The 26,478-nt window shown below is 38.8% G+C and overlaps 1 protein-coding gene across 2 annotated transcripts in view; it reads left to right on the forward strand.

Annotated features, from left to right (window-relative positions):
* The window catches only part of tbc1d5 (TBC1 domain family, member 5), a 75,517-nt gene that overhangs the window by 31,177 nt on the left and 17,862 nt on the right, over positions 1-26,478 (forward strand). For both annotated transcript variants that reach the window (XM_061982494.2, XM_061982495.2), the window contains exons 7-16: positions 949-1,023; positions 5,547-5,614; positions 5,686-5,788; positions 6,343-6,431; positions 11,973-12,023; positions 13,425-13,494; positions 18,279-18,451; positions 18,532-18,674; positions 18,743-18,849; positions 26,350-26,435. In XM_061982494.2, coding sequence (XP_061838478.1) covers positions 949-1,023; positions 5,547-5,614; positions 5,686-5,788; positions 6,343-6,431; positions 11,973-12,023; positions 13,425-13,494; positions 18,279-18,451; positions 18,532-18,674; positions 18,743-18,849; positions 26,350-26,435 — 965 coding nt within the window. The remainder of the gene's footprint in view (positions 1-948; positions 1,024-5,546; positions 5,615-5,685; positions 5,789-6,342; positions 6,432-11,972; positions 12,024-13,424; positions 13,495-18,278; positions 18,452-18,531; positions 18,675-18,742; positions 18,850-26,349; positions 26,436-26,478) is intronic.

Genomic DNA, 26,478 nt, shown 5'->3' on the forward strand with positions numbered 1-26,478 from the left:
TTTTTCAAGCATGATACTGATTAAGCACATCATTGAAATCAATATGGCATGAAGAGAAAAGCAAACTTTCCCATAAGAAATATTGTATGAAATCCAGATTACATTTTAAAGCAGATTAATCACACTGTTACATTTTGATTCATCGCATTACATTAAAGTAACTTTAAAAAAGAAACTAAACCGTTTTTAACACAAATGCAATTTTCTCATCAGAATACTTGAATGCAATTGAACAGTTTTATCTAACATACAGTCAGGGTTTATTTTGAAGTGAGATTTTCCAGCGAGCATGTGCGCTCCAAATAAATTGTGTGATTATTCTGCGTTGTGATTAGCCACACAAGTGAACGCATCAACTCTGACAGTCCTCTTAAAAACAAACAGAATGTACTGCTAACAACTGGAGCAGTTTTATGAAGTACTGTAATAATAATGTACAGCATTGACCTCGGAGAGTAGACTTTGACAGTATTTCCTTCCAGCTGCTGCGCCCTCAGCAGCTTTTTCATATTTTCATAGATAAAAGTCTGCCATTTAGATGTTATTTTTTGGCTTGCGTTAGACTGGTTTTACTTCAGTATGGTGCAGACTAGCAGTGTGTCGCTGGAATCGCTAATGATTTCTTTCTTTAATGAATATCATCTGTTGTTTCTTCTCAGCAGTTTCCTTCACGCTCACTTTCTTCCTTCCCATCTTGAAAAACAAAGTTATGTTTATTTTTAGCTACAAGCTAATGCTAGCAAGTAAGACCATATGTTTTGGGCGGGTTCCCTGTGGCATTGGCTGTGCCAACTAATGGTGGGGATGTTTGTAACTCCAATTTTCACCTCAAAACATGTTTAAGTTGATCATTTCACATTTGACAAGAAGCATGGAGACAAGAAGCACTCGGGTCACATGACTATTCCAGTAGATTCAAGTTGTGTTCTTGCGTCTTTTCCCTGGCAGCACATCACAAACCCTCGCAAGGCTGCGGGCAAGCAGGACTTGGTGGTCAACAACCCGCTATCCCAGGACGAGGGGGTGAGTTCAGCAGGGTTTTTATTGAGTCCTTGTCAAAGCACATGTGTCTGCGCCTTCATATTTGCATACACAATATCACCTTCATACTCTTTTCGCATTTCAGAAGCTCATTATTGATTCATTAACAGTCGACTTGTAGTAATTAGTCATCTCGTGGATCAGTGTTTAATTAGGCACTTAATAGGATGTTTAAAAATAGATTGGATTTATGATTTACTATTTCACTCTTTAAGTGTTAGCGTACTGTCACTGATTTGTATGATACACATGATAAAATAGTTACCGGTACTACATTTTTCAAACAACTTTATTTAGCGTCTTTCCTACACAGGCAAGTTGCAACAGCAAGTGCTTTACACCAATTTACAAGGAAAAACAAAAAAAACGCACACACACAGCGTCATTGACAATAACATGGCGTGTGTGTGTGTGTGTTTGTGTATTTAAAAAAACATTTTTTTTTTAAATAGAATAAAAATAATCCATTAAAAATCAAATTAAATAGTAACAATAATAGTAGTAACAATTAGAGATGTCCGATAATGGCTTTTTTGTCGATATCCGATATTCCGATATTGTCCAACTCTTAATTACCGATTCCGATATCAACCGATACCGATATATATAGTCGTGGATTCAACACATTATTATGCCTAATTATTAATGCACCCGCTGGATGCATTAAACAATGTAACAAGGTTTTCCAAAATAAATCAACTCAAGTTATGGGAAAAAAATGCCAACATGGCACTGCCATATTTATTATTGAAGTCACAAAGTGCATTATTTTTTTAACATGCCTCAAAACAGCAGCTTGGAATTTGGGACATGCTCTCCCTGAGAGAGCATGAGGAGTTGAGGTGGGCGGGGTTGGGGTAGCGGGGTGTGTATATTGTAGCGTCCCGGAAGAGTTAGTGCTGCAAGGGGTTCTGGGTATTTGTTCTGTTGTGTTACGGTGCGGATGTTCCCCCGAAATGTGTTTGTCATTCTTGTTTGGTGTGGGTTCACAGTGTAGCGCATATTTGTAACAGTGTTAAAGTTGTTTATACGGCCACCCTCAGTGTGACCTGTATGGCTGTTGACCAAGTATGCTTGCATTCACTTGTGTGTTTGAAAAGCCGTCGATATTATGTGACTGGGGCTGGCACGCAAAGGAAGTGCGTTTACTTCTCCCTATGTCCGTGTACACAGCGGCGTTTTAAAAAGTCATAAATTTTACTTTTTGAAACCGATACCGATAATTTTGAAACCGATTCCGATAATTTCCGATATTACATTTTAAAGCATTTATCGGCTGATATTATCGGACATCCCTCGTAACAATATTAATAAATACAATAGAAATTAACATAATAGAATATAAGAATCTTAGAAAAGTTTAGAATCAAAGCCTGATTGAGAAGGTGTGCCTTTTAAAGTTTATTTTTTATTTTTTTAATAAGTGGTCTTTCGTCCTTCGCTGAGTGTTGTAATAACTGTTGATTTCTAATGTTCTTCTTGGAAAGACTAGAGAGCAGGGCATTACAATAGTCGAAAGGACAGGAAATTAAAGCATGATTAGCACCTAAGAGAGAAACAGGTGGACTCTTGCTATGGTCTTATGATGATAAAAAACTGTTTTTGTATTATTTTTATTATAGTCAGCTCAGAGTCAAAAATCACACCAAGATTTTTTTATGATCTTGTAATTTTGGTAAATATTTCTCTTTCTGGCCTTCAGGACCTATAACTTTGTTCTGTGGTCTTGGTTGAGCTGTAAAGATATTCCTTATCTATACCGGTATTCATTGGTATATGGTACTGTACGGTGTAAATAAAGACGTGGAAAAAATGCATTTTTATGAGCACAAGAGGTTGTACACCAGCAACATCATGTAACATGTCATAGCTGGGAGTATTTTATCAACAGCTGCTTTTGCACAACCTACTCCGTGGCCTAGTGGTTAGAGTGTCCGCTCTGAATTCGGTAGGTTGTGAGTTCAAACGCCGGCTGAGTCATACCAAAGACTAAAAAAATGGGAACCATTACCTCCCTGCTTGGCACTCCGCATCAAGGGTTGGAATTGGGGGTTAAATCACCAAAAATGATTCCCAGGCGCGGCCACCGCTGCTGCCCACTGCTCCCCTCACCTCCCAGGGGGTCAACAAGGGGATGAGTCAAATGCAGAGGACAAATTTCACCACACCTAGTGTGTGTGACAACCATTGGTACGTTAACTTAACTTTAACTTAACTTTCGAAGTCTTAAACAAGTCAAGTGTGTTTGCTAATGCAGTTATGTCATCATCTTGTCAGGAACACACACATCCATCACTGGGTTTCTATTCCTTACAAATAATATTTATATATGGCATGCATGTGCTTTGACATGATATATCATATCAATCAATACAATTAATTAGCTAGTTAGGTGGGTGTGCAGTTAAGCAAGGTGACGTCAGACGGCGACTAGAGACCTGTCAGTGGAGGCCATCTTTATGGATGATTATATTACTTAAATTTGTCACGTTTTTGAGTGGATTAATTTTGACCTGTGGATTAAGCGCTGTAGTGACCAATAAGTAAACCGAGTTCACTTCAAACTGACACCAAGTCGTATTAGCGTGTGTGACTTTGAGGAGGAAATATTGTTGTCACAAACTTTTGTGTGGTGTTGCTGCCTTATTTCTGATTATTTCAAGGTGATTCTTTGATCCTACCCGCGTCTTTTTCCATGCGAAGTGACTAATACAACTATTGTTGGTTTATTTCTTCCAGCTGACCGTATCATTTGTCTAGAGTCTTAACAGTCCCTCTTTACAGACCTAACTAGGAACTAATACCAACAAATACTGGTACTTGCACTGCAAAAACTGAAATCTAAGTAAGATTAAATATCTCAAATAAGGGTGATATTTGCTTATTTTCTGTCTGATAAGATCATTCTTCTCACTCAGCAGATTTTATGTTCGAGTGTTTTACTTGTTTTAAGGGTTTTGGTCCGAAATGATCTCAGTAAGATATTACAGCTTGTTGCTGAGATTTTATGACTTATATTGAGTAAAACATGCTTGAAACTAGAATATCAACTGTTGCAAAGCTGTGTCATCAACACTCACAAGTATAAACCTACTTTTTTAAAGTAATAATTTCTTACTTCAAGCATGAAAAAAAAAATCATGATGCCAAGTGCATATCATTATGTCAAGATAATGGCACTAGCATTTACTTATTTAAGAATATTTTTCAACATATTGAGCAAAAAGGTCAAAAAAAATTTCTACCAAGAAAAGTGCACTTGTTATTAGTGAGAATATACTTATTTTAAGGTATTTTTGGGTTAACTGAGGTTAGCTAATTTGACTTGTTTTGGAAATTCTTGACAAGCCAAATTTTTTTGTTCTATTGGCAGATAATTTTGCTTAGTTCAAGTAAAATACCCCTAACTTTTGGGTTTTTTTTCCTTGTTTTTGAACACTGACTTTTTGCAGTGTGGTGTACGTCCCTCCTGCTATCTAGGACTTCATGTTAAAAAGGGTATTTTTTGGTTCCGTGTCATCAAGTCAATCAATCAATGTTTATTTATATAGCCCTAAATCACAAGTGTCTCAAAGGGCTGCACAAGCCACAACGACATCCTCGGTACAGAGCCCACATAAGGGCAAGGAAAAACTCACCCCAGTGGGACGTCGATGTGAATGACTATGACTATGAGAAACCTTGGAGAGGACCGCATATGTGGGTAACCCCCCCCTCTAGGGGAGACCGAATGCAATGGATGTCGAGTGGGTTTGACATAATATTGTGAGAGTCCAGTCCATACTGGATCCAACATAATAGTAAGAGTCCAGTCCATAGTGGGGCCAGCAGGAAACCATCCCGAGCGGAGACGGGTCAGCAGCGCAGAGATGTTCCCAACCGATGCACAGGCGAGCGGTACACCCCGGGTCCCGACTCTGGACAGCCAGCACTTCATCCATGGCCACTGGACCTGTGTGTCTCCCCCTCCACAAGGGAGAGGGGGGAGCAGAGGAGAAAGGAAAAGAAACGGCAGATCAACTGGTCTAAAAAAGGGGGTCTATTTAAAGGCTAGAGTATACAAATGAGTTTTAAGATCCTTCTACTGAGGTAGCATCTCTAACTGTTACCGGGAGGGCATTCCATAGTACTGGAGCCCGAATAGAAAACGCTCTATAGCCCGCAGACTTTTTTGGGCTCTGGGAATCACTAATAAGCCAGAGTTCTTTGAACGCAGATTTCTTGCCGGGACATTATGGTACAATACACTTGGCAAGACATGACAAATGCACAATAGTGTATCATCGGCGTAGCTGTGGAAAATATATTTTTTAAATGGGATCTAAAATTGAGCCTTGGGGAACCCCACACCTTCCTGGTTCCTGAGGAGCATGTGTCCATACTTGCACAGAAAGATCGTTCTGAGACAAGAGCGTAAGCAGTTTTGTAAATTGAAGTGGTTCGCCAGCCTGGAAGTATCTAATTGCCTATGCTTCCTGAATTGTGTTTTGCTTTTTCCTACCCAGAGCCCGTGGAACAAGTTCTTCCAGGACAAGGAGCTGAAGGGGATGATCAAACAAGACGTATTGAGAACGTATGTGACCAAGTATTTCTGAACTCAGTCATACGTGGTTTCTCACAGCTATATCCTGTATTATTCTGAAGGTTTCCTGAGATCCGTTACTTCCAGGACGAGGATGTGCGGAGCAAGCTGACGGACATTCTCTTCTGCTATGCCAGAGAAAATGAACAGTTGCTTTATAAGCAGGTACTGGAGAAAGTAGGCTCGCCCTCCAAAAGAAAAAGCCGAAACGGTTGCATGTGTTGAGACCAGAGGAGCCTCGGTGATCTAAACAGGCGCCAGCTAATGGATGGATGGGCTTGCAAAGCATCTTTTTGTGACACTTGGCCGGGCCGTGGCCAACAATATCTAAATGACAGCTGTCATAAATAAATAATGATAAATGGGTTGTACTTGTATAGCGCTTTTCTACCTTCAAGGTACTCAAAGCGCTTTGACACTACGTCCACATTTACCCATTCACACACACATTCACACACTGATGGAGGGAGCTGCCATGCAAGGCGCTAACCAGCACCCATCAGGAGCAAGGGTGAAGTGTCTTGCTCAGGACACAACGGACATGACGAGGTTGGTACTAGGTGGGGATTGAACCAGGGACCCTCGGGTCGCGCACGGCCACTCTTCCACTGCGCCACGCCGTCATCACACATGACAACCCTCATGCATCACTATTCCAGCCAAGCTGACCACAAGTGAAGTTTATTTTCACCTCACACTTCCTCCTGTGTGTCCCACAGGGGATGCACGAGTTGTTGGCTCCCATCGTCTTCGTTCTGCACTGCGACCATCAAGCCTTCCTGCACGCCAGTGAGACGGCGAGCCCCAGGTCACTTCCTGTCATCTTTTATTGTCTGTAACATGCATTGCATTTACACCACACCTGTACACTAAACCCTCGTTAATCGCTGATAATTGCTCCCGATTGGATGTTTACAAAAATATTTATTTCATTCTAGTATAAAAAAGCTGTTTATGACCTTATAAATAAGGTGTTCAACATGATTAAAGTACTCTCAACAGGAAATAACACCCATAATCTCACCTTTACACTTACTTTACGCCTTGAATGTGTTCTGTTCGCCTGACTCTAGGATAAGATAGAACAGACTTTTATTTATACCACAATGGGGAACTGACTTTGTTGGAGTGCAGGTTTTTACATACATTAACAGAAGGAAAACGTGGTGAAAAACAAAAAAATTTTAACAAAGGCTCCATATTTCTCACTAATATGTACAGATAGAAGATAAAATAAAACAAAAAAAAATAACATCCGTGTTGCACACCAAAAAAAAAGATCACAATAATCACGTAAATGATGTGTCTATATATAGCTATATTAGACTACTATCAAAATGACTAAGTATTATATAAGTGTTATAATGAAGACAACACATGATGTGTCTATATTGGTTATATTCGCCTACTATAAAAATGACTTTAAAAGTCTTATAAGTGTTATGATGAAGACTTCACATGATGTGTCTATATTAGTTATATTAACCTACTGTGAAAATGACTTTAAAAGTCTGATAGAAGTGTTATAATGAAGACAACTCATGATGTACGTGTCTATATTAGCCTACTATCAAAAGGACTTTAAAAGTCTTAAATAATTGTTATGATGAAGACAACACATGATGTACGTGTCTATATTAGCCTACTATCAAAATGACTTTAAAAGTCTTAAATAACTGTTATAATGAAGACAACACATGATGTAAGTGTCTATATTAGCTATATTAGCCTACTACCAATCAAAATGAATATGTGGTGCAGGATGACACAAATGTTCGTTGACAGAAATGTTGAAATGTAATATTTATTTTACACATTTTTACAACATTAGAAAACATTAGTAACACTTCTCAGGGGGTGAGATAACTCCTGGAAAGGACTGTCTTAGAACGGGCAAAGGTATAGGTGTGTGTGTCCAAGTTAAAGGAAACGTCTTCTTCTAAAGGATTTATTACAATCTTTGCAAGCTGGGTAACATTTGCTGTGGTCTGGAACAACATGGTGACATTTGCTGTGGTCTGGAACAACATGGTGACATTTGCTGTGGTCTGGAACAACATGGCCCACAAACAACTATCAGAAATGCAGCCAGTATTGCATACAGATAATGTGCAAATATAAATTAAATGCACAGTGGACATAATTCAAGGAAATTAAAAATATACCTACAAACGAGACATAATGATGCAACATGTATACAGCTAGCCTAAATAGCATGTTAGCATGGATTAGCTTGCAGTCATGCACTGACCAAATATGTCTGATTAGCAATCTACAGAAGTCAATAACATCAACAAAGCTCATCTTTGTGCATTCACACACAGCATAAAAGGTTTGGTGGACAAAATGAGACAAAGAAGGAGTGGCATAAAACTTGTCTTTCTGTGGCAGACTCGGAAAAAGTTGCACATGTAAAACTACAGTGAGTTCAAGGACCGCTGAAATTAGTGGGACAAAACTGCGCTGGCCAAATACTCTCATCAGGGAAGCATGTTTAATATAAACAGTGGGATTTCTAACAATTAGGAAGGTTTGTGTCATGTTTGTCCTCCTACAGAAACCATATTCAAACAAAATATATATTTCTTTCCCCCATCTTTTTCCATTTTCACACATTTTTGAAAAAGTTCCAGCGCTAAAAAGCCGCATGCGACTCTAGAGCCGCGGGTTGTAGACCTCTGGCCTAGTCTCTCTTCCAGGTCAGAGCCAAGTCGAGGGAATTGTTACCATCAAACTGTTTGTACCTTCTTAAGGAGATTAGAATCTTTAGAAAAATAAAGTATATTTAAATAAAAATTATATATTATATATATATATATATGTTCCCCATACCACTTTAGTTTGGGGAACATATTCACCATTACTTAGTTGGTTATTAAAGTAAAAAATACTTAATTTAGAGTTATTTGGACACTAGGGAAATATATAAGGGTTAGGGTTACTAATAAGCAATAATTCTGAGGTTATTGAGGGAAGACTCTTGGATAATGGCTTACTGGTTGTATAATTAGGCCGTGCAGAATAAGGCATTAATAAGTACTTAATAATGAGTAATTAAGAGCCAATATGCTATTATTTTGCATGTTAATAAGCAACTAATTAATGGTGAATGTGTTCCCCTATATATATATATATATATATATATATATATATATATATATATATATATATATATATATATATATATACAGGTAAAAGCCAGTAAATTAGAATATTTTGAAAAACTTGATTTATTTCAGTAATTGCATTCAAAAGGTGTAACTTGTACATTATATTTATTCATTGCACACAGACTGATGCATTCAAATGTTTATTTCATTTAATTTTGATGATTTGAAGTGGCAACAAATGAAAATCCAAAATTCCGTGTGTCACAAAATTAGAATATTACTTAAGGCTAATACAAAAAAGGGATTTTTAGAAATGTTGGCCAACTGAAAAGTATGAAAATGAAAAATATGAGCATGTACAATACTCAATACTTGGTTGGAGCTCCTTTTGCCTCAATTACTGCGTTAATGCGGCGTGGCATGGAGTCGATGAGTTTCTGGCACTGCTCAGGTGTTATGAGAGCCCAGGTTGCTCTGATAGTGGCCTTCAACTCTTTTGCGTTTTTGGGTCTGGCATTCTGCATCTTCCTTTTCCCAATACCCCACAGATTTTCTATGGGGCTAAGGTCAGGGGAGTTGGCGGGCCAATTTAGAACAGAAATACCATGGTCCGTAAACCAGGCACGGGTAGATTTTGCGCTGTGTGCAGGCGCCAAGTCCTGTTGGAACTTGAAATCTCCATCTCCATAGAGCAGGTCAGCAGCAGGAAGCATGAAGTGCTCTAAAACTTGCTGGTAGACGGCTGCGTTGACCCTGGATCTCAGGAAACAGAGTGGACCGACACCAGCAGATGACATGGCACCCCAAACCATCACTGATGGTGGAAATTTTACACTAGACTTCAGGCAACGTGGATCCTGTGCCTCTCCTGTCTTCCTCCAGACTCTGGGACCTCGATTTCCAAAGGAAATGCAAAATTTGCATGGTTGGGTGATGGTTTGGGGTGCCATGTCATCTGCTGGTGTCGGTCCACTCTGTTTCCTGAGATCCAGGGTCAACGCAGCCGTCTACCAGCAAGTTTTAGAGCACTTCATGCTTCCTGCTGCTGACCTGCTCTATGGAGATGGAGATTTCAAGTTCCAACAGGACTTGGCGCCTGCACACAGCGCAAAATCTACCCGTGCCTGGTTTACGGACCATGGTATTTCTGTTCTAAATTGGCCCGCCAACTCCCCTGACCTTAGCCCCATAGAAAATCTGTGGGGTATTGTGAAAAGGAAGATGCAGAATGCCAGACCCAAAAACGCAGAAGAGTTGAAGGCCACTATCAGAGCAACCTGGGCTCTCATAACACCTGAGCAGTGCCAGAAACTCATCGACTCCATGCCACGCCGCATTAACGCAGTAATTGAGGCAAAAGGAGCTCCAACCAAGTATTGAGTATTGTACATGCTCATATTTTTCATTTTCATACTTTTCAGTTGGCCAACATTTCTAAAAATCCCTTTTTTGTATTAGCCTTAAGTAATATTCTAATTTTGTGACACACGGAATTTTGGATTTTCATTTGTTGCCACTTCAAATCATCAAAATTAAATGAAATAAACATTTGAATGCATCAGTCTGTGTGCAATGAATAAATATAATGTACAAGTTACACCTTTTGAATGCAATTACTGAAATAAATCAAGTTTTTCAAAATATTCTAATTTACTGGCTTTTACCTGTATATACACACACATTGTTTGTAGTAATACTATGATTAGAACATTTGAGCATTATGTTTGTGTTCAATTACAGCAAGTGTGTTTATCCTAAACATTCTTGCCACTTCATTTTACAAACTATAACATTTGAAAGTCTTTTTTGGGGGGACATATACCACAATAATATTGTATCGTGGGCTCAATACCGCCATAATATTGTACCGTAAGATTTTGATACCGTTCCATCCCGAGTAAATATGTTAGATATAATTACTGAATGCAATTTAAATCAAGAGTAGGATTACTAAATCAGTGTTCGTATTTGAGTGGGCCCCAGAACCCTCTATAGTGGAAAAGTTGGTTAAGAACCCCTGATTCAGACCTACTTTATATGATAAAAGGTGCTCTGATGTCATAGTGCAAAGTCACAAGTGCAATGCCCTCACTATGTGGTCAAATGTGTGTTCTTTTATTGTTTGTATTCCAAGCACTTCACTTCAGAAGGAATAATGTAATGAATTATTTTTTTAAACGCTACTCCTCTTCAGAAGGGACACGCAGTTTGATGGTAAAAGTTGTTTGATTGCCCCTGACCTGGACACATACAGCGTTTTAAAGTGCAGGGAGCGCAAAGGGAATTAGTGGGGATGTGTTCTTAATGAGGCAGTAGTTGAAGATGAAGTACATCAACAGTTACCCATTTCTGGGCTGTATATATATATATATATATATATATATATATATATATATATATATATATATATAATGTAATATAAGGTGCACCCACCTGATATCTTATTTTATACATATATTGGCGGCGCAAGTCTATAAGCCACAGGTGAACACATGAATAAATTAAATATTTACACAGCCGCTTGTGTTCATTGATGATTGTCTTTGGTTTTGGGGCTACGTCTTGTGCATGTCGTCGTTTGTTCTCCATGACGAGGGTTAGTCTATAAAGCGCTAAATGGCTGACTGAATGTTTGTGTGTGTTTGGCTTAATGTGAACAATCTCATTGGTCAATCGTGACCATTTTGGCAATATCGTTGGCTGAATGTATTAGCGGGATATTGGCGAAAAATCTTTGAATTAGCCACAGGATTTAGAGCACTGGAAAAAAGTAGTGAAGTGAATTATATTTATACAGCGCCTTTTCTCCAGTGACTCCAAGTGCTTTACTTTGAAAAACCCAATATCTACATGTAAGCTACGTTTACAGCACTGAGAGCAAGGTGGGTTAAGTGTCTAGGATGGCGAAAGCTGGATTCCAACCAGGAAGTAGCGGCTTATTGTCCGGAAATTGCCATACATACTTGCCATTAAAAACAACCACGTAAACAATGACTCTATCGGCATGGAAACAGAATATTTATTGTGCTCAACACAAGGAATATAAGACAAGTACTTTCCTGTAATAAATATAAGACTTCATTTAGGCCAGAAATACGTACAATGTGGGGAGGGACGACTGTACTATCAAATGAAGCAGGTAATAAATGGCACCTGGGCATTGCTTCATAAAGCTAAAAGTGTGTAGCTTGCTATCCCCAGGTGTGGCTCTGCTTAATAACCTCTTGTCTCTCCCACAGTGAGGAGATGAAGTGTCTGTTGGACCCACAGTACCTTGAGCATGATGCATAGTGAGTATGGTTGGATTCCAAAATTGCTTCATTTTTTTTTTTTTATTTAAAATTGTTTTCATTTTATTTTATCAGGGTTCGTACGGGTGCTTAAAAACCTTGAAAATGCTTGAATTTTGGGTGAAGTGCTTGGAAATGCTTGGAAATGTTCATCATATTGCAATAGGCTAATTATAAAATGGGGAAAAAATAAAATAAGTTTCCTTAAAAATGAAAGCTACACGCTTGATCTGTTGGCTTTGCAAGAGCCCTTACATTAGGTTGTTGTCATGTATATACGGCTCTGTGTCGCCCCCAAGAGGACAGTGGTGCATCGGTCCATCATGCCGGGAGGTTGTCGTTTTAATGAATATTGTATGGAAAATGACAAATACAAACTTTGGATAAAATGTGGACCAAATCCACGTGTAGCCTGCTGCAAAGTATGCAAAAAGGAAATCCAGCTTTTCGCAATGGGAGAGTCTGCTCTCTCGAGTCATATGACAGGTAAGCCACAGAGATTACTAGCCCTACGAGTTAACTAGCGTTTTGTTTCCTAATCTTTTGGTACATGCTAGACCTAAACTGTGAGATCAGGGCTTGATTACATGTTAATTACGGAAAGTTATTACGAGCTATGAAAGGAAAAAAGCGAGCGTTTGTCAATGATAAATTATAATGTTAAGAACTTCCCTCAACTAAAAATCGATTTGTTATCATGGCCACAGTTATAAGGCTAGATATGCTTAATGAAAGGTGACTGAGGTGTTGTGAAACAAAGAAAATATTTTCCTTTAATTTATTATTCTTATATTAATGTGGAACAGTTTTGTCAATGAATGAGTGAAATTGACATTTTGAGGGTGCGTGTATTTATATCACATTATGCAGTTTACAAGCACAAATACGGTGTGAATCAATCTGTGCAGTTCGATGTCATTGAGTGCTGTAAGTAAGAAAAAAACAAGAAATTTTAAAAACAACACAAATGGAGACATGTTTGCAAACACCAATGACATTGAATAGTCTACAGAAACACTGCTTCATTTTCCATGCCCCATTCAGTTAATGATAACTGCTGGTTCAATGTTAGGTTTAGGTTTTAGCAGATTTTCCGTATTTTTCCTTCAGACAGCATTTGGTGACCTCAAACAAGGCTATGGATTGATTCACACTGGTTTTCACCTTTTGAAGGGTACTGGAAAAACTGGAAAATGTATCTTGAAAGTCCTTAAAAAGGGCTTGAATTTGGCCATGGAAAAGGTGTACAAACCCTGTTTTATGTCATTTTTGTGGTTTACTTGTTTGGGAGTAAATAGCGTTTGGCATGTTGTATTTCTGTATTTTCTGTCAAAAATTCCAAAAACAAATGTTAAAAAAAAAGGGATTGCTTCATTGGTGACAAATTCTTCCCTCTTTTAGTGCACTGTTCTCTCAGCTGATGGAGACTGCAGAGCCTTGGTTCTCTTGCTATGAACGAGAAGTGAGGAGGGTGAGTTACATCCACACGTCTTTATGTGTACTGGCTGGAGGCTAGTCCCAAACGTTTTATGGGGGTAACGATTGCTCAAGTACGAGCACACGGATCTGGACTTGTTGTCCAATCCATGCCAGCACTCCTCCCTCCTGTTTTGGAGGAGGGCTTCGGTCCGCCCACTAAAATTGCACGTTCAGTCAGAATGCAACGAGAATTTGGTCTGTAAAGCAAAATCTATGCACAATTTGGACCATTACATGGCTAGTGTTTTTCTACCTTTTTTGAGCCAAAGCACATTTTTTTCATTCAAAAAATCCGGAGGCCCACCACCAGTAGAAAACATTAAAAAATGAAACTCAGCAGCCAATATTGACAATTAAAAGTCGTTCTCGCAATTGTTGGAAATTAATCTAAATTATAACCAACCATGCATCACTATAGCTCTTATCTCAAAGTAGTTCCACTGTCACGACCTGTCACATCACGTCGTGACTTATCTTGAGTTTTTTGGTTCTCTCCTGTGTGTAGTGTTTTAGTTCTTGTCTTGCACTCCTATTTTTGTTGCTTTTCCTGTTTTGTTGGTATTTTCCTGTTGTAGTTTCATGGTTTCCTTTGAGCGCTATTTCGCGCTCCTGCTTTGTTTTAGCAATCAAGACTATTTAAGTTGTTGCTATCCTTCTTTGTGTGGACATTGTTGATTGTCATGTCATGTACGGATGTACTTTGTGGATGATAACTCAATGACGACAACCTTCTTCTTTTTATACGTATACTTTACTGAGTTAAGTTCAGGGAACACAATAACAAACCGGTCACTGCCGTTCACATAACAGACTAACAACCGGAGCCCGCGCATAGAGCAATGCATGCTGGGAGTTACCGTAAATACACTAAAAGACTGTACCATAATAATGCGCAATGCAAAAACAGAACATTTACAGTGGACGCGTCTCTGCTCCACACGCTGTAAGTCTTTGCTGTCATCCAGCATTCTGTTTCTGTTTAATTTGTAGCCAGTTCAGTTTTAGTTTCGTTTTTCATAGCCTTCGCTAAGCTGCAATGCTTTTTCTTAGCGGCACTCGCTCTTTGTTTATTTTTGGTTTAAGCATTACATAGCTTTTTACCTGCACGCTGCCTCCCGCTATCTTCTGCATATTGTGACCGACAAACCATATTCCCGACATCTACAAAGCAACCTGCTGCCACCTACTGATATGGAGGAGTATAACGTGTTACTTTGCCGAGCCCTAGACAGTATAGACACTCAACAACGGCACATTATTTGTGGATTATAATTACTGGTTGGCAAAAAATATTTTTAACCCAATTAGGTAAAATTACATAATCTCTCACGGCACACGAGTGGTTGAAAAACACTGCTATAGACCACATGAACGTGTTTGAAATGAACAAAATCCTAACATGACCCATTTGAATTAGAGCTGAAACCTTTTCAATATGAGGTTGTTTGATAGTCTCCACAATGAAGTAAGCACACAAAAGAAAAGACATTCATCTACACACAAGGTCCTCACACATGAAGGAAGGATGTTTATTTGACAATACAGTTTGGCAGAAACTGAAAAAAAGCAACACTGCTATACAGGATAAAGGCTGGCTAGCCTAATGCTAACATACAATGGACGAGCCCATTGACAGGCTACCAAAAATGAGCATTGGAATTGTTTTGTCCAAAGGCTTAACAAATGAGATATGAACGGACCAAAACTGACATAAAACGGCTACTTCCAAGAATATAGTCAGCACACTGCGGAGAAGAATGTTGACCTTGTTACTACGAGGCCAGTCTGCTGCTTTCTTTGTGTGCACGGCGTGCCTGTTGTTCAAATATCCAAACATAGTTAGTGGAACATGATTCACATGTATCACCTGGAAGGTAAAGTGTTGCCTCGCAAAACATAATCGATTTTTTTTTTTTTTTTTTTTTTTTTACAAACATTTTTACTGGTGCTGGCCCAACAATGTACTTATGGCATTGTAGGTACACTGCAGGTACCGTGGTTTATTGTCTAACTTTCCTCCAGCTAATATTACAAACCCTGTTTCCATATGAGTTGGGAAATTGTGTTAGATGTAAATATAAACGGAATACAATGATTTGCAAATCATTTTCAACCCATATTCAGTTGAATATGCTACAAAGACAACATATTTGATGTTCAAACTGATAAACAATTTTTTTTTTGCAAATAATCATTAACTTTAGAATTTGATGCCTGCAACACGTGACAAAGAAGTTGGGAAAGGTGGCAATAAATACTGATAAAGTTGAGGAATGCTCATCAAACACTTATTTGGAACATTCCACAGGTGAACAGGCAAATTGGGAACAGGTGGGTGCCATGATTGGGTATAAAAGTAGATTCCATGAAATGCTCAGTCATTCACAAACAAGGATGGGGCGAGGGTCACCACTTTGTCAACAAATGCGTGAGCAAATTGTTGAACAGTTTAAGAAAAACCTTTCTCAACCAGCTATTGCAAGGAATTTAGGGATTTCACCATCTACGGTACGTAATATCATCAAAGGGTTCAGAGAATCTGGAGAAATCACTGCACGTAAGCAGCTAAGCCCGTGACCTTCGATCCCTCAGGCTGTACTGCATCAACAAGCGACATCAGTGTGTAAAGGATATCACCACATGGGCTCAGGAACACTTCAGAAACCCACTGTCAGTAACTACAGTTGGTCGCTACAACTGTAAGTGCAAGTTAAAACTCTCCTATGCAAGGCGAAAACCGTTTATCAACAGCACCCAGAAACGCCGTCAGCTTCGCTGGGCCTGAGCTCATCTAAGATGGACTGATACAAAGTGGAAAAGTGTTCTGTGGTCTGACGAGTCCACATTTCAAATTGTTTTTGGAAACTGTGGACGTCGTGTCATCCTGACCAAAGAGGAAAAGAACCACCTGGATTGTTATAGGCGCAAAGTTGAAAAGCCAGCATATGTGATGGTATGGGGGTGTATTAGTGCCCAAGACATGGGTAACTTACACATCTGTGAAGGCACCATTAATGCTGAAAGGTACATACAGGTTTTGGAGCAACATATGTTGCCATCCAAGCAACGTTACCAGCAACGTTTCAGCAAGACAATGCCAAGCCACGTGTTACATCAATGTGGCTTCATAGTAAAAGAGTGCGGGTACTAGACTGGCCTGCATGTAGTCCAGACCTGTCTCCCATTGAAAATGTGTGGCGCATTATGAAGCCTAAAATACCACAACGGAGACCCCCGGACTATTGAACAACTTAAGCTGTACATCAAGCAAGAATGGGAAATAATTCCACCTGAGAATCTTAAAAAATGTGTCTCCTCAGTTCCCAAACGTTTAGTGAGTGTTGTTAAAAGGAAAGGCCATGTAACACAGTGGTGAACATGCCCTTTCCCAACTACTTTGGCACGTGTTGCAGCCATGAAATTCTAAGTTAATTATTATTTGCAAAAAAAAAATTAAGTTTATGAGTTTGAACATCAAATATCTTGTCTTTGTAGTGCATTCAATTGAATATGGGTTGAAAAGGATTTGCAAATCATTGTATTCCGTTTATATTTACATCTAACACAATTTCCCAACTCATATGGAAATGGGGTTTGTGCATTGTTCTGCCTGTCACTCAGACAATCATCAAAATATAATAGTGAAAAAACTATTCATGGGCTGCGTAAAGTCTATTCACATTCCTGGGCTGGTGACAATGAAACGGACGAGTGAGTGTACAAGTGAAAAAAGAGCACGTCTACTAGAAGTTTGGGATGTCACCATAGTTACTACTTTTTATTTGACACAGCGCTAGTATGTCTAATCAATAGTCACGAAACTTAACAAAACAGTAAGCCTTGACGTAACTGCAGACAGGATCACGGAATTGGACAATAAAACTTTATGCGCTGTTAACGGCAGAATATCAGGGAAATTGACATAAATGTAAGTAAAATGTTATTGTGAGCAGAAGGGAAAATAATGTGTCCGATAGCACTCATTCATCTCCGAAACATGTCTTGCACTAAACACTGTGGAGATGGCAACTTGAAAGTGGGAAGCTAAAGCTAGCAAGAGCAATCCATACACTCACAACACATCTCATCTGCTTGTGTTGTTGTTTGTGAATGACATCATAGATCATGGACAGCAACACACTTTCCCTCCCTTCACAATAATAGCGCGGTGCGCCACGTCTGGTCTGACTGCGCTAACAAAATGGAGGTTTCAAAAAAGTACCTTACACAAGCATAATGTACTTAAAACGTTGATACGTTTACACCATTACTATTCTTTTACCTGAAATACTGGTCAAAATTGTCCAAAGATGTATCACACCAATAAATCTAAGGATTTTTGCATTTATTAACAACATTTTATTAAATGTTTTCTATGACACAAATATGTTATTAAAAACAAAAGTGGAAAACTAAATTTTATTGTCTTTTTTTATTTTTATTGTTATTGCTATTTTTATTCATTATTATTTTACTTGTTTATTCGTTACTAGTTATATCTGTTCTTTTGAATTTTATTTCAAGTTGAGTTTTGGTGGTGTAATAAGTTATCGTGTTATTAATCGTGATTTCAATATCAGCCCGAAAAATCAAGACGATTATTTTTGCCATATTTTTCCAACTCTACAATAAGATAGGTATTTGAACTCAATGAGTAATAGTTTTGGGACCAATTAGGTGGAAGTTGATGACTTGCCACGGCGCAGTGGTTGGGAATGAGGGGGGCGTGTCCAGAGAGCATGTGATGCTCAGTCACGCCACTTTGTTGCCCTGCAGGGTAAAGAAGAAATGCTCAGCAGCATCCCTTTTGCGCGGCCCCAGGACTTGGGGCCATCTGTTGCCATAGTAACCAAAGTCAACCGCATCCAAGATCAGCTGGTGAAGAAGCACGATGTGGAGCTGCACATGCACCTCAACCGGCTGGAAATCGCCCCGCAAATCTACGGAATGTCAGTACAAAGAATGTCAGCGCTCTTTTTTTTGTTTTCAGCTGCACAGCCAAACCTTTTGTGCTTTTTGCCCGCTGTAGCCGCTGGGTGCGCCTGCTGTTCGGACGCGAGTTTCCCCTTCAGGACCTGCTGGTGGTCTGGGACGCTCTATTCGCTGACAGCATCACTCTGGACCTGGTGGACTACGTTTTCGTGGCCATGCTGCTCTACATCCGAGACGCTCGTACGACACACCCGCACACCTGCACCTGTGTTTTGAGGCTGATTTTGTTCATCAGGTGTATCTTTCAGTGATTGCCAGCAACTTCCAGACCTGCCTGGGCCTCCTGATGCACTACCCTCCGATCGGGGACATCAACTCCCTGCTGCAGAAAGCTCTTTTCCTCCGAGACCCCAGAGTAAGAAACCGCCTCCGCTTGTGTTTGCCATTGAAAAGGGATTTGAGGTGTCACGGCCACGTTATGCTTGTTGCAGAGTGCCTTCACGCTTGTAGCGACTTTCACACCACTTCCCAGGAGGCTATAGTGCGCCTCATTAGGCGCTTTGGTGTACAGAAGATTCATTCTTCCATTCAGTTCAGCGCAACTGGAGATAAAATTAGTTGAGTGTGGGCTTGTCCCGATACCAAAATGTGTTTCGATTAGGGATGTCCGATAATGGCTTTTTGCCGATATCCGATATTGTCCAACTCTTTAATTACCGATACCGATATCAACCGATACCGATATCAACACATATATGCAGTCGTGGAATTAACACATTATTATGCCTAATTTGGACAACCAGGTATGGTGAAGATAAGGTACTTTTTAGAAAAATTAATAAAATAAGATAAATAAATTAAAAACATTTTCTTGAATAAAAAAAGAAAGTAAAACAATATAAAAACAGTTACATAGAAACTAGTAATTAATGAAAATTAGTAAAATTAACTGTTAAAGGTTAGTACTATTAGTGGACCAGCAGCACGCACAATCATGTGTGCTTACGGACTGTATCCCTTGCCGACTGTATTGATATATAATGTAGTAACCAGAATATTAATAACAGAAAGAAAAAACCCTTTTGTGTGAATGAGTGTAAATGGGGGAGGGAGTTTTTTTGGGTTGGTGCACTAATTGTAAGTGTATCTTGTGTTTTTTATGTTGATTTAATAAAAAAAAAACACACACAAAAAAAACAACATACCGATAATAAAAAAAACGATACCGATAATTCCGATATTACATTTTAACGCATTTATCGACCAATAATATCAGCAGGCTGATATTATCGGACATCCCTAGTTTCGATACTTTTCAAAATAAAGGGCACCACACAAAAAGTAATTATTGGCTTTACTTTAACAGAAAACCTTAAGATACATTAACCATACCTTTCGTATTTAGCCCTGAATGATAACAAACTTTGCTCGACAAATATATTGACCTCCAAATTATTGCCGATAGACAATGTTTTTGTCAACATTATTTTGAGACCAAATTATGTAATAATAACTCATATTAATAATAATCTTGCAAGTATATTCTTTCAAAGGCAACAATCTTGTTTCCCGTATATTGTTCAGTTCAGTTCAGTTTGGTTTCAGTTTATTTGGAACGTGCATACGATACAATGTAATGCATCACATATTTCCAGTTGTTTCATTACAGCATGTCCGAAAAGGTGTAGGAAGAAGCTGAGCTGATTTAATCCTACCCCTTTTCATACCATAGCCATTTTATCCCATTTCCTTGTTCTCTGTAACAAAACAGTGAATAAATAATAAATAAATAATATACCATAGTATGTAAACAAATATGAAATACATAAATAATCTTTATCTCAAAAAACAAAACAAACAAAAAAGGGTTCAAGATGTTCATCATAATTATTGTTGTGTGTACTTTGTGAACACTTGTAGTTTGAACAGTCTCTTAAACTGAATCATATTGGTGCTTTGTTTGATTTCTTTGGTTAATCCATTCCAGAATTTAATTCCACATGCGGATATGCTAAAGTGGTGTACGGGCATACAAATGTTTTAAATTAGATTTTCCTCTAAGGTAACTTTGTAATAAAACAAACAAATCATACAAATAAAACATACTGTCTGTTAGCAACATTTTTCACTTCAATAAATATTACAACCAAAAGCAATAAAACAGGTTCTGTCTCTGTTAAGGAGGGTGTGGGGGACCCTCAAATATACACAACCGAAACAATAAATAAAATGGATAAATACAATTATTGTGACTGCGGTATCACTTCCGGTTTATGTGACGTCACACAAGTTCACTTCCTGTTGTTCCCTTGGCTCTCCAAGTAGCACCATAATGACCAACATTGAAATATAGTAGCCTAGTAGGCCTAAGTATTCATTAAAAACAAGGCAGAGGTTTTATTTAACAAGTATATTTAATATTATTGGTCACTGTGACCTTACACACATTTTGAACAGTAACACTGTGTTTGAATATAGGAAAATATAACACTGTTCTTAAGTAATGAATCAAACAAAAATTAGTTATATTTAATTAAGTTATTATTTGGCATACCACTAGTGCAGGGGTCGGCAACCCGCAGCTCCGGAGCCGCATGCGGCTCTTTGATCACTCTGATGCGGCTTAGCTGCATACTTGCCGGCCCCCCTGATTTTCCCGGGAGACTTCCGGATTTCAGTGCCTCTCGCAGAAAACTCCCGGAATTACTGTTTTCCGATTTTCACCCTTACAATATTAATAAGGGCGTGCCATGATGGTGCAGCATATAGCGCCTTCTGCAATCTGTATTAACAGCGTGCCAGCCCAGCCTTTTGATATATGCATCTTCTGCTTGCACACGTAAGTGACAGCAAGGCATACTTGGTCAACAGCCACACAGGTTACACTGACGGTGGCCATATAAAACAACTTTAACACTCTTACTAATAATGCGCCACACTTTGAACCAAAACCAAACAAGAATGACAAACACATTTCGGGAGAACATCTGCACCTTAACACAACATAAACACAACAGAACAAATACCCAGAATCCCATGCAGCCCTGACTCTTCCGGGCTACATTATACACCCCTGCTACCACCAACCCCCCCCGTGCGTCGGTTGAGGTGGGCGGGGTTTGGTAGCGGGGGTGTATAATGTAGCCCGAAAGAGTTAGGGCTGCATGGGATTCTGGGTATTTGTTCTGTTGTGTTATGGTGCAGATGTTCTCCCAAAATGTGTTTGTCATTCTTGTTTGGTATGGGTTCCAGTGTGGCGCATTATTAGTAAGAGTGTTAAAGTTTTTTTATACCGCCACTATCAGTGTAACCTGTGTGGTTGTTGACCAAGTATGCCTTGCTGTCACTTACGTGAGCAAGCAAAAGCCCCATACAACGTGTGTCTTGGCCTGCACGCTGGTTGTAGTGGGCGCTAAATGCTGTAGTATCACGGCACGTTCGAGAGAATAGTTGCCCTGAAATTTGTAATCAGCCGGAAAAATCGGGAGGGTTGACAAGCTGTCAACCGCCATTCATATTAAACCCGCAGGCCGCACTAACATTCAATTTTCACATTAAGGTGTGGGGCGCGTGTCTGAGACCCTTTGTATTATACATAGCACAAAGCAAAAAAAATACTTTGTATGCAGTGTTATTTTATTTTAAATTTCAAAAGATTTTTGTGGCTCCCATTGTTTTCTTTAATTTGTGAAACTGGTCAAAATGGCTCTTTGACTGGTAAAGGTTGCCGACCCCTGCACTAGTGGCACACATACCACAATGAGAGGATTACAGGTTTAGACAGTAACGCGTTAATACAAGTTTAGAATGGGGTATGACATTTCTTCACGGGGAAATACGTTAATGGCTCCTGTTTTAGCAAGCTATTGCTTGTGGGTACATAAATCTATCAAAGTGCAGTTATCAATCACGGTTTTCCGATCATTTGAATGTAATCTGGTCATTCTAAGCGTGGTGAGTTGTACATTCCTATAGTGCATGTAGTCCAAAGGCCTGCTGCAACACACTGACTGCTCTTGTAACCATAACAACACATGCATATGACGGTCATTTATCGTTTGGTTAATTGATTTATTGAATATTGGCCCAGGCCTTCTCTTACTGCAACAAAAGAAGAATGTATGCATGAAATAAGATGTTGAACATACTAGACAACTTGTCTTTTAGTAGTAAGTAAACAAACAAAGGCTCCTAATTAGTCTGCTGACATATGCAGTAACATATTGTGTCATTTATCATTCTATTATTTTGTCAACATTATTCATCTACTTGTTCATTTACTGTCAATATCTGCTCACATGTTCTATCTACACTTCTGTTCAAACGTAATAATCACTTATTCTTCTGCTGTTTGGATACTTTACATTAGTTTTGGATGATACTACAAATGTGGGTATGAATCTGATACCAAGTCGTTACAGGATCATACATTGGTCATAATTAAAGTTCTCCTGTGTCCAGCGATGTATTTCATGACTTTATTAACAATTACCAATTAACAAAAAAATGTGCGATAATAAAAAAAATATCAATGTAATCTTTCTATTATCGACTTTATACTGTTCTTGGTATCGTTACAGAATTACTTTTGTTTACATAGAGTAGCGCTAGCTTGCTGTTAGCAGTTAGCTATAGTATCCTACGGTGTGTAGTGAAGCATGTTTAGCTATTCCTCGTCCTCCAAAGATAATGATACTTGTAAGAAACTGACTTTTTTTGTTGCCATGGAGGCCAGGATTAGTCATTTAGAAGTAGCTAAAACACTGTGGACGGACGTTAGCCGCTAACTAGCAATGTTTTAAAGCAGTGGTTCTCAACCTTTTTTCAGTGATGTACCCCCTGTGAACATTTTTTTAATTCAAGTACCCCCTAATCAGAGCAAAGCATTTTTGGGTTGTAAAAAAGAGATAAAGAAGTTAAATACAGCACTATGTCATCAGTTTCTGATTTATTAAATTGTATAACAGTGCAAAATATTCCTCATGTGTAGTGGTCTTTCTTGAACGATTTGGAAAAAAAGATATAAAAAATAACTAAAAACTTGTTGAAAAATAAACAAGTGATTCAATTATAAATAAAGATTTCTACACAGAAGTAATCATCAACTTAAAGTGCCCTCTTGGGGGATTGTAATAGAGATCCATCTGGATTCATGAACTTAATTCTAAACATTTCTTCACAAAAAAAAGAAATCTTTAACATCAATATTTATGGAACATGTCCACAAAAAATCTAGCTGTCAACACTGAATATTGCATTGTTGCATTTCTTTTCACAGTTCTTTTTGACAGACATTTTAGTGAGCAACCTGAGCTTGTGCTTCACTGAGTTTATGAACTTACATTCATATTTTGTTGAAGTATTATTCAATAAATATATTTATAAAGGATTTTTGAATTGTTGCTATTTTTAGAAGATTTAAAAAAAATCTCACGTACCCCTTGGCATACCTTCAAGTACCCCCAGGGGTAAGCGTACCCACATTTGAGAACCACTGTTTTAAAGCACCGCCTGCAGAGTAGCGCTTCAATGTATAGGTTCACTTTTATCGGCAAAATACATCCATTCTCTCTCTTCTGTCTCCACACTGTTTCCGCCTGTCAGTGCACTGTGTGTGTGTTGACTCACATGCGCATCGGCTCATATTAGCAGCAATTTCAGCAAAGCATGCCATCATGTCCATGGAAAAAATAGGTACTGGTATTTTTTTTTAAGGCAGTATATTACCTTTTTCTAGAGAACAATCAAGTGCTCCATTACAATATTATTATTGTTTCGCAAAAAAGAAAATTCAACATCTCTCAAAAGGGTAATGGGAAGGAGTATAAACGTTTTGAATCCCACCTTTTTCAATCGTTAAACTTGAACTAATAACATACCTATGAAGGTTCTCATTCATCCAGTCATTGTCATCTCAGGGCATTCAATTGATTACAACTGGACTATTTGGTTTGTTTTAGAAGATGTTTGGCCTCTCATCCAAGAAGGCTTCATCAGTTCGTGATCACAGACTTAGATTGGTCAGATCTAGTCCAAACAGTTGGTGCCAAAACCCCAAATATTTATACTTCAAAACCAGGAGGGTGTGTCTGGGCAAGGATGGTTTCGCCCTATGGTATTGAGAAAAACAACTGTTGAGATGCAAACAAGGAATCCTAACTGTCAAAGCCATTGACAGTTGTTGAAGTGTAAATTCCCCGTCTTTCAACCAATACCATTCCTAAAAGGACGGTGTTGTACAACACTGTCCTTTCAACCATTCCTAAAAGACTCTGCAATTTAGCCTCCAACAAATAACAGCAGTTAGAAACATTATGCTCACAGATGCTCCTTTGTGCCATTTGTTTACAACTGAATGGAACGCTAACTTTGAGGATTCCGACTAATTTGGACTGGTAGTAGTCGATCCACAGCGATCGTTCTGCCACATAATACCTCAATGCTAACCAGGGGGATTTACACTTCATAGACTGTCGTTGGCTTTGACAGTTAGGATTGCTCGTTTGCATCTAAACAGTTGTTTTTCTCACTACGATAGGGTGAAACCATCCTTGCCCAGGCTATGGAATGACTAGACTAGATGTGATCAATCTAAGTCTCAGACTAGATATCACCAATCTAAGTCTCAGACTAGATGTGACCAATCTAAGTCTGACTAGATGTGACCAATCGAAGTCTAAGACTAGATGTGACCAATCGAAGTCTAAGACTAGATGTGACCAATCTATGTCTAAGACTTGATGTGACCAATCTAAGTCTAAGACTAGATGTGACCAATCCAAGTCTAAGACTAGATGTGACCAATCCAAGTCTAAGACTAGATGTGACCAATCTATGTCTAAGACTTGATGTGACCAATCTAAGTCTAAGACTAGATGTGACCAATCCAAGTCTAAGACTAGATGTGACCAATCCAAGTCTAAGACTAGATGTGACCAATCTATGTCTAAGACTTGATGTGACCAATCTAAGTCTAAGACTAGATGTGACCAATCCAAGTCTAAGACTAGATGTGACCAATCCAAGTCTAAGACTAGATGTGACCAATCTATGTCCAAGACTAGATGTGACCAATCTAAGTCTGACTAGATGTGACCAATCGAAGTCTAAGACTAGATGTGACCAATCGAAGTCTAAGACTAGATGTGACCAATCTATGTCTAAGACTAGATGTGACCAATCTAAGTCTAAGACTAGATGTGACCAATCCAAGTCTAAGACTAGATGTGACCAATCTAAGTCTATGATCATGAACTGATGAAGTCTACTCGGATGAGTGTCTTCTAAGACAAACCAAACAGTCCAGTTGTGATCGATTGAACACCCTGAGATTTAACTAACCACATCCGGTTTCCTCTGATCACATTGATCTGGATTTACATAACTTGATTTACTCGGATGAATGTGTTACAATAATACCATCAAGTACATTCAAAAGAGGCCTCGCGATAGCAAAGAAAAATGCTGGATTTGTACAATGTCAGAGTCAGTGCAGAGTTTGCACACTCAGGCTGCTCCATGTTCTCACCCCACAGACTGAGACACAAAAAGTGCTACAGCATGTTTATGTTGCCCTTCCTCTGAGGTTCTACTCTACATCTCTTACAATGAATCAACTTTGAATATTTGTGCTTTGAACATGATAAGCCTTGTGGAATATTCTACCAAATGAAGACATTGGAACAGTTTTGACCTTAGAAATCATCTATTGGTGTGCTCCCTGATCCCCACATCTGTGTTAGCTTGTTAGGTTTGATAATGATTCCCCCAAACTTCCGATTAAAAAAAACGTAGAAGTGAGATGACAACTTTAGCCTCGGTAAACCCAAACATCTTCTTGACACGCTTCATTGCTTGGTCTTCCACACTATAAACACTATAAACAAGTCTTTCTTTCTCTCTCTACTTCTCGTAGAACCATCCAAGACCTGTCAACTACCAGTTCCAGCAGAATCTGGATTACTACAAAACAAGAGGAGCCGACCTGATGAATAAGACACGGTAAAATGAACACGCTGATGTTTGCTGTAATTCAAACAAAGAC

The sequence above is a fragment of the Nerophis lumbriciformis genome, linkage group LG21 (assembly GCF_033978685.3).
Source record: "Nerophis lumbriciformis linkage group LG21, RoL_Nlum_v2.1, whole genome shotgun sequence".
In the NCBI taxonomy this organism is placed as follows: domain Eukaryota; kingdom Metazoa; phylum Chordata; class Actinopteri; order Syngnathiformes; family Syngnathidae; genus Nerophis; species Nerophis lumbriciformis.